Source organism: Micromesistius poutassou (assembly GCF_964030765.1).
Source record: "Micromesistius poutassou genome assembly, chromosome: 13".
Taxonomy (NCBI): domain Eukaryota; kingdom Metazoa; phylum Chordata; class Actinopteri; order Gadiformes; family Gadidae; genus Micromesistius; species Micromesistius poutassou.
In genome coordinates this window covers 8,673,382-8,683,381 of record NC_140283.1, presented here as the reverse complement: position 1 = coordinate 8,683,381, position 10,000 = coordinate 8,673,382, and the positions used below count along the sequence as shown (strand labels likewise).

At 42.4% G+C, this 10,000-nt stretch overlaps 1 protein-coding gene across 1 annotated transcript in view; it reads left to right on the top strand.

Moving 5' to 3' along the window:
* LOC311357225 (NT-3 growth factor receptor-like) overlaps positions 1 to 10,000 on the top strand; it is a gene marked incomplete at both ends in the record, with an annotated part of 114,421 nt that overhangs the window by 21,310 nt on the left and 83,111 nt on the right. The window contains 2 exons of the mRNA XM_084477136.1: positions 3,812 to 3,886; positions 4,112 to 4,183. Of these exons, the coding sequence (XP_084333262.1) occupies positions 3,812 to 3,886; positions 4,112 to 4,183 (147 nt within the window). The remainder of the gene's footprint in view (positions 1 to 3,811; positions 3,887 to 4,111; positions 4,184 to 10,000) is intronic.

The following is a 10,000-nucleotide window of genomic DNA, read 5'->3' as shown; positions in this document are numbered from 1 at the left end:
ATAGAGAGATTATAGGGAATCAGGGTAGAGGTAGTATAGGGAATCAGGGTAGAGAAAGTAGGGTATCAGGCTAGAGAGAGTAGGGAATCAGGGTAGAGAGAGTATAGGGAATCAGGGTAGAGAGAGAGTAGGGTATCAGGCTAGAGAGAGTAGGGTATCAGGGTATAGAGAGTAGGGTATCAGGCTAGAGAGAGTAGGGTATCAGGGTATAGAGAGTAGGGTATCAGGCTAGAGAGAGTAGGGTATCAGGGTATAGAGAGTAGGGTATCAGGCTAGAGAGAGTAGGGTATCAGGGTATAGAGAGTAGGGTATCACGGCAAAGGTAGATTGGGGTCTCAGGTTAGAGAGAGTAGCTCTGGTCATGTGGGTATATGTGGGTAAAGTTGGTGACTGACAAGGGCCAACATTTGGTTAATACTTTATATTTTTTATTTTTTGATAAGGTCAGCTAAACTATTATCTCTTCTGCAGAAATCCATCCCTGCAGCGATATCAAGCGATTACTCTTGAAGCATGGCTAAATTGATTGATATATGACTATTGATGCTGTCGTACTGGTCTGGAAGTTTGCGGTGACCTTTTGTAGAAGCACGATCACTTTGTCTGCTATTGAAGCTCTGAACCACGTGGGTTGGCTGAGCTCTCAGGATAAATCCCTTCGGTAGGAAAGGAAGGTAATGTTCTCCAACATAGACTTTTCTATGAACACAACAAGAACAAGAACCCCAAGCTCTTGTTGGGGTTTATATTTTAAACCATACTTTATTCATATTAAAATTAAAACTTTTTGGTTTAAGCTGGGGTAAGCTTAATGGAATGTAAGTAGCTTAATGTAAGTTCAATGTAAATTATGTTTAAAAAAAATCTCTCTTTATGCATTTCGCTGTACACACGGTATCATACGTAAGGCCACGTTTTTTCCAATGAAATGTTAACCTGCAAAATATTGGAAATTGGTGTTAAATTGTTATTCATGAAGTTGTTACTCAAGCATCAACATATGCACCATATTTTCCTTATTTTCCGACCTTGGTGCTCTCTGACTTTACGTTACTCTTTCTCTCGCTCCCATTCTCTCCCACCCACACTCTATTGTTTTTTCCGTGTTTTTTTCTGCATGTCAAAATCATTTTATGCAGGCACCACAATCTATTCAGAATCATATCCATATCTCGATGCACAGCGACATGCTTTAATACGAAGACACTGGTTTCTTTTTTTCAGCAAAACGTTTGTATCCAAGTCACACACAGAGAGAATATTTTAATATGCTTTATCGGATTTTCAAGCATGACTACAGTCTAGTTTGCATTAGAATATATATAAGTCCTGAAGTGCCCTCCAGGGATTAATAGTCCTATCTATGTGTTATACATGTTTACACAAACATCTGGGCTGCGGTGGCACGTTTCTTCTGGAGCCTATTCATTTACATTTTGGGTGCGCCTAAAGACATAAACTGTATTCATAATAATTCTAAACCCATGAATCATTTCAGACGAATAACGAATACGTCCGAACGTAACCGAACACGATTCCATTATTCACTGCTAATTATCTCCACTGATAATTTTTCAATAAATCCTTCAACTGTTGCAAAGCATATTTTTTATATTTTTTTCTCTTCAACAGAGATTGCGTTAATTTATTCATTGGCTCTGTTTAAGCCTGTCCTAAGCCTATTATCCAGCCCGCAGGATCTGACATGTAAACAACCTCTTGGGCACTTTTCAGTGGTTATGGCGGCCAAGGAATTGGGATTATTCAAGGGTACAGTAAGGCTTCTTATTCACCGTGGGGCTAGTTTGGAGCGTTAGTACAGAGAAATCCATCCGTGGGACCGCATAACCACAGAGGATAGCCCGACATGCAGGCCAGTTGGAAAAAAGGATGCAACATGTCGCATTCAGCTAAACATCCCCATTTAATTGCAATGTGTCTGTGTTTGAACCTCAGCTGTTTGTGAGCATTGCGGTTTCCATGGAGGAGAGGCATGTTTATGTGCGCCTAGTATGAGTTTCTGAATGCATTCAAAGCTCTAGATCTATAGTTGGCTGAAGGTTTGTTTTGTCACTGAAGCTCTGCTCACAAGGGACTGAATGCTGGCTTCTATTGGCACATTAGACTTGTGTGGATGATCTGTTATTGACTTAGTCAATCTTCCAATAAGGCCCTTTGGCATTAAAGAGCCGGAATCTGTCGTCAGCTGATAATATGCTTGACCAATCAAGCCAACTTGCATGGTCCTAAAACCCCTCATACTAAATCATGTGTGTGTGTGTGTGTGTGTGTGTGTGTGTGTGTGTGTGTGTGTGTGTGTGTAAATTACTTGCTCTGTAACCGATTTTTAGTGCTACACTATTTATGATTGTTTTCTTAACTTATTAAACAATCACAATGCAGGATGGATAGATACATAGCTAGATCGATGAACAGATAGAAGGTATGTGTCCAAAAATATCCCAAGTTGTCTCAATTCCAGGAGAGCAGATGGATTCATAAACTTTTATCAGGTTCACCTTAATCACACACACATGCACACGGGCACACACTTCAGCATTCCCACACACAGAAACAAATAGACACACACACACACACACACACACACACACACACACACACACACACACACACACACACAGGCAATGCCACGGTTGCCACCACCTACTATCTTGAGGGAGAGTGGGGTGAAGTCTCTGGGGTAAACAGATGTTCAGGGGAATGTGATTTGCGTGATTTGATTGGTTGCCATACGCTGCCTGTACCCCAAACAGTGCTGCCATTCTGTTTCTACTAAGTTATTTTAAGGATACAACAAACAAGTGAATATTTACCAGTGACGAGAAATACCATAGTAGTCATCTATCCAGCCATCCACCCATACAGCCAGCCATCCACCCATACAGCCAGCCATCCACCCATACAGCCAGCCATCCACCCATACAGCCATTCATCCACCCATACAGCCATTCATCCACCCATACAGCCAGCCATCCACCCATACAGCCAGCCATCCACCCATACAGCCAGCCATCCACCCATACAGCCATTCATCCACCCATACAGCCATTCATCCACCCATACAGCCAGCCATCCACCCATACAGCCAGCCATCCACCCATACAGCCAGCCATCCACCCATACAGCCAGCCATCCACCCATACAGCCAGCCATCTAACTACCCATCCATCCATCCATTCGTCCATTGTTTCATACAGATAGATCAATACCTGGTACCTTTTTGTTCCTGAGGGGAAATGATTGCGTAACAGCAGCTCACATCAAAAAGCACAATGTTAATAATGACCATGATGTAAGTGAAAATATAATAAAATAAATGTCTGTTAAATTTAAATACAAATTAGCTGACCTCTAAAGCAAACCAGTGCAAAAGATCCTACAAAGATATCCTTATCTTTTCGTCTACCCATCTATCTACTGTTTCATCCATCCATCTTGCGGGGGGAATTCCCTCGCAGTCTGACGTTATTCACCCTTTAACAACGTGTCACATTTAGCTGACATGTCATCGTCACTTTGAAGGGCTTGGGACTACCCCATAAAACAGATGATGTCTGCCACAAACAAACACTGAAGACACACGAATGCATGTGCCAGCACACACACACACTCACACACACACACACACACACACACACGCACACACACACACACACACACACACACACACACATGCAGACACACACACACGCACGCCTCCACACACACACAGACACACCCACCCGCATGCACTCGCACACATATGCCCACATGCATATTGAGTGACTGGTGTTGTTTATTCCCCCCCCAGACACATTGAGAACTGGACAGGCCTGCAGATGCTGAGGGACATGGACATGGAGCTCTACACTGGACTGGAGAGGCTGTGAGTAGTACACACACCAATTACGGTTAAAGGTCTCCTGACGTCAATGGTTTCCCCTGCTGTGGAAATTGTTGGCTACTTGCACGTCTGCACGTGTTTGTTTGAGTCAATAAACGTAGCTGTATATATATCATATTTTTTCTTAGTCAAAAAGGCTGAATACAGGCTGTGTGTGTGTGTGTGTGTGTGTGTGTGTGTGTGCGGCGGGTGTTTTTTGTGATACAGCACCATTACAAAGAGCAGCTTGAACTCCATCCAGGCTCGGGCTTTCTCCAAGAACCCCCATCTTCGCTTTATGTAAGTATATTTATATATAAATGTAGTAATGTTATGTATATTATGCAAAGTCATACACACACACCCCTTGCTTCTACAGACACACACACACACATGCACACAAACACACAAATGCACATATACAAACAAACACAAACTCTCTCTCTCTCTCTCTCTCTCTCTCTCTCTCTCTCTCTCTCTATCTCACACACAAACACACACAAACAAACCCCCTCACAGCATGTTACAAACAACCTCTCCTACTGTATCTCCTTCCTCTGTTGCTTTCCAATCCTCAAAGACAAGACAGAAAGACACATGCAAGTCTACTTTGTCATGTGTTTACCCATGCAAGGCAAGGCTTTGCATAATCACAGATATGGCCCATATTTTATTTTGCATGCTTTCCGGTGTTTTGTAGGAGGACTGATGCGTGCGTATCTGTGCTCGCAAGAGCAGTGGGAGTCGATATGTAAAAATGCTCCCTGACCCAGCCAATCCCTCTCCCTCTTCCTACGTCCAAGAACTCCAGAGTGACTCACCATGTCAGAATAAAACTCCAGAGTATAAATAAACCAACAAATACATATATCCACATCGCAAAATTGTTATGGAGCCGATTGAGTTCTATAATGCAATATGACACAATACAATGCAATACAATACACCTGTTTAGATATTCAATTCCATTTCATTTTGGAGGCCATATTCTTGTGGGAGTTACCCAGAATGCTTCAGTGCATGTGCTAACCAGTGACTCTGGGATGTTTTTCATTTGAAGAGTATCCCTACTTATGCTCGAAAGGCATACATATTCTAAAGAGTGAGGTTATTTTCAAAAACTAACCATGATGTCTAGTGGCATTATATAAAATTATATAACGTGAACTTGTAGCCCAGATAAATACTGGGTATGGACCTGGAAAAGAAACAGGCTCTACAGTTAATACAACATGAAATAGCCATTATCCTGCCATTTGCTGTGGTTGTGTTCACCTTTCATATTCATATTGTTACATCATTATTAGTGTATGGATGTAAAGGTTATGTTGAACCTTTCCTTCAGGGTTTATGTGTTAATATTCCAGGAGAGAAACTGAATTATCAACAGAAAAAAGTCTAAAACATGCCCGTGGACATGTTTGGCTGCAGAACCTGATAAATAAGCACATTACTATCCTTGAATTCAAATGAAACTGGTCTTAAATGCATATGCAACAGCTTGGCAACAAGTTTGTTTTGGCATGGCAACAACCTCTAAAGAGCGAGCTCAGGCCAATCAGTGTGTGTGCTGGCTCTATATGGGGGCGGCCATCTTGGTGCTGCCGAGACTTCCTGAACAGCAGGAAGCGGACAGATGGTGTTTGTTTCTTTGTATTTGGGGATGTTTTCTTTCACAATCTCTATCTGTGTTTATGTGTGTGGGTATGTGTGTGTGTGTGTGGGGGGGGGTTGGGTGAGTGAGTGTGTGTGCGCGCGCATGTTTGCGTGTGTGTGTGTGTGTGTGTGCTTGTTTGCGTGTGTCTTTGTGTGTTTACTTGCATGTGTGTGTGTGTGTGTGTGTGTGTGTGTGCATGCACACAGGTGGTTGATTTCCAACACTGCCACTGTTTGCTACTATATCTAAATGGTATTCATAACCAAGGTCACTAAGAAGAAGTATGTTTTATATGATCCACAGAGATAACGTGTGGTATTTCGCACCTTTAAATGAATGCGATGCATTCATTTACGAATAGCAGCCAATCAAAGATCTCAGAGAAGTCAGAGTGAAAGCCCTGCTTTGATTGATAGGAAGGGGCACCCTTTCTGAGTGTCATATAACTGACTAGCAAGACCTCTGCAGCTCACGCCTCGTTCACACTACCTCCGTCAATGGACGCATCTCATTGACTTTGCATGGGGCGCCCTCGAAATGCATTGTGGGTCCGTCCATCAAGTTGGCTCCGTGGCCTGCGTCAAAAGTTGAGAAATGTTCAAATGTTCTTTTCTGGAAGAGATGGGTCCGTTGACCAATCAGATCGTGGTTATGCAAATACACTAGTGTGCGCTCCTTGGACTCTGTCCAATGAAATGGTCTTTGTGATGCAACCCGCCGTGGAAATGTCAAAAAGCCGGCCGGCTTAAGAATGGATTTAAGAATTGGGGGATTGCTGTGGTACACGTACAGGGGCAACACTGTCCTTGCGACTACGGGATCCATTTAGCAATAACAACAAAAAGCAGGAAGACGCAGGAAAAAGCCGGCTTTATAACGCCTGGTGCAAGGAGAGCGCAAGGAGAGTGTTGCCTCTGTTGCAGGCTGTGCCCACAAAGACTACTCCCCCATACGTCAGACACGCCCTCGCCCATCCGTTGACTGACGGAGGTAGTGTGAACGAGGCGTTAAAGAGACAAGCACAGTCAAACACACACACACACACACACACACCACACACACACCACACACACACACACACACACACACACACACACACACACACACAGATAGACTGACAGACTGACGGCTTTAATCACCATTGCAACACCTGTCATTGTTCAGCCCAATCAGTGGTTCTTGAAATAACTCTTGCAACAAGTGTGCATTGTGTGTGTGTGTGTGTGTGTGTGTGTGTGTGTGTGTGTGTGTGTGTGTGTGTGGCTGCCTCTGTTGGGATGCAGTGTAGGGCATGTTGTCTACAGTGTGGAAATTCCATTTTCACACTTATTACAGATAATGAGCTTGAAGACAATAGTGTTGTATAAATTCAATGAAAATATATAATATCCGTTATCATGCTAATGACAATGATTGCACATCATATGTTCTATGTATTTCTTATTTTCCACATACCCAGCACCACCATCATCATCATGCTGGAAATAATGAGTATAACATTTATCAGAACTTTATAATATATTTTAGCCCTCACATGTCTTTTGTTTTTTTCCCCAACAATATGTTCAATATTTTAACTTCAACCTCTTCTCAATTCTCTCTCTCTCTCTCTCTCTCTCTCTCTCTCTCTCTCTCTCTCTCTCACACTTTTCTATCTATATAGTTATATATATATATATGTCTATATGTCTATGTATATATGTATATACTATATGTATATACTGCATGTATATATATATATATATATATATATATATATATATATATATGTACAGCTCTGTCCCCCTCCTGACTCCGTCCCTCTCCCCCTCTGTAGTCTCTTCCTTGTCCTTCACCTGTATTTTTACATTGTCAGTATCTGCACACATCCATCTATTGTTATTGTTGTTTTTCTTTAGTCATATCACTCACTTCAACACCGGAATGTTCCTATTCTGATGACGGCCTTTTTTCTTTTCATTTCCCATTATCTTCCAGTCTCTCAATGGCTCCTGAATAAGCCCCTCATCTCCTTTCCTCTAGCCCCTGTACACTCTTGCTGTCTTCCATCCTCTTTTATTTTGACGTTGCCATTGGTTTCTGATTGCCTGGGAAGCCAGCAGCTGCCCTCAGTTACTTACATATTCACACCTCTGCATGGCTTCAGACGCTCTACGGGGGCTAACGCTATCCTCCTTTATCTCGTCTGTAACCTCCTCTCCTCGTCCTCCCTGCCTCCACCTGGCCCTCCACCTGGCTTGACAGCCTACTTATTGTAGATCCATTTTAAGACCTTTCAATCTATTCCATTAAAGCAGTGCTCGAAGTGGCTGGGAGGTGTTGTCCTCTGCAGCGTAGTAGGTGTTCTCCTAAGCTATTTTTCCATCAACCATATTTAGTGTCACACACAGAGACGCAAGAGCAAAAGTGAAGACAAAGTAGATTGATGTTGAAAAATGAAGTACTTTAAAACAAATTCAAACGTTAAACACACTCTAGCAAGCCAATTCTTTGAATTTGTTTTATGCACTAAAGTCACTTACTTGCTGAAAATGAGGTGTACAATGCTTTATTTTGAATACATTATGAGGTCCAGCGGGGTTTGTAGCCTAGGCTGTACTTTTTCAGACCCACTTTGCTGTGTGTGGCTGGCAAGAGGGGAAGAGGGGTTTGCTTGTGGAGTTGGCTGGGCTTGTGTTCTTTCAATGAGAAGGTAACTATTAAAATGTTTGTGTTTGTGTGTGTGTGTGTGTGTGTGTGTGTGTTTCTGTGTGTGAGTGTGTGTGTGTGTGTGTGTGTGTGTGTGTGTGCGTGCATGCGTGCGTGCGTGCGTGTGTGTGTGTGCGTATCACAGAATGACAAACAAAGCTAGCTAGTAGCTACCAGGTTTGCTGGCCTAGCACATGGCGTTGCCGAAGATTTATTTTACGTTTTAGGAGTTGTATTCACTTTCAACAGCTGTTGAAAATAGTTTTTGTACGTATCATCGTATTGTTGCAAAAATGCAACTGCAGCAAATAGACTTCAGCTGCAGCCGTATTTGCCCTACTATAAAGTGTTTGTGACTATTGTCCATGAGCAACATGAGAATTTCCCTTCTCGAGCAACAATAGTTCGGAAAAACATCAAATACAAAAAAATACAAAGTATTGTCCCTCTAGCAATCTGCTTATAGGTATGTAGATATTGCAACATTAAAGTCTCTTTATTTGTTGAGACAAAATACAACTATATGAAGATTGGTTTAATCGAGAAAATTAGTTCTCAAGACCATAGTATAAATAAACTGTAGGTATTTGTTTTTCAACAGAGACCTGGATGGGTAATATTTACCTCCATAACATTGTTCTTATATTCAATTTGTATTCAACATTTGTATTCAATGACAACGTGTTGCTGCTATGCAACCTTCCTATTTGTGTAGCTCTTCAAGTTTACACTCTTGGCACAACAAAAGAAAATCATCATCCCAATGTTGTCCCAAGCACCCAATGTTTTAGTGGATGGCTCCCCACATCTGTCAGCTGGATGGCCACCGACTCCTTCAATGCACAACAAGACACAAACATAAACACACACCCTGAATCAGAGAGAGAGAGAGAGAGAGAGAGCTGTAAGCGTGTTCCAATATACTTGCTGCTTATAGTTTATGAGGGAAAAAGGACTCAGCGAAAGTTATCAAATTAACGGCAACTGCTGGAGAGTACTGACTGAGAGAACATTAGAAGTGCCGGTAATCAGGAGTAAGTCAAATGTGCCGAAGTGTTGAAGTATGGGCGGGATAACAGTGAATAATAGCCCACTTTAAGCCCATATGTTGGGGGATGCAACACTCAGGCTATTCACCCTACAGTTCCACCCTCTCATTTCTACCCTATCATTTCTACATTCTAACATTTCATACACGATTGAAACATGATTTATTGGGTCACATTGCTGACCACGATATTCATTAGCCTATGGAGACATCCTCAGCATAATAAGGTACTATGTAGTGTTAGCAACATTAGCACTGGTTCTTAGTCTGTATTTAGACATGCAACCTTGACTTGACAGACCTCCCTCCCATGTCCTCTCTCCTCCCTATAATTGCTTCCCAGCACCTTGCAGCTGATCCCTGGTAATCGCATGCATTGTTGCGGTCGAATATACATGTAAAACAGAAAGGAGACTGAGATTGTGGAAATAGATGTTGCAAATCTGCCTCTCTGCACATGCCTCTCCCTTGGACACTTGTTCCCTCTCTCTCTCCCGCCCTATCGCTCTCTCCGCCTCCCTTCCACTGTCTTGGCTCCTCTGTTTCTCTTGCTTTGCATTCCCTATGTGGTGTGAGAGGAATACTGATCAGGGCCATAATTTGAGATGCTATGAATAATAAACATTGTTACATCACAGAGCGAGAGAGACAGAGAGAGAGAGAGAGAGAGAGAGAGAGAGAGAGAGAGAGAGAAAGAGAAAGAGAGAGAGTGAAAGACAGAGCC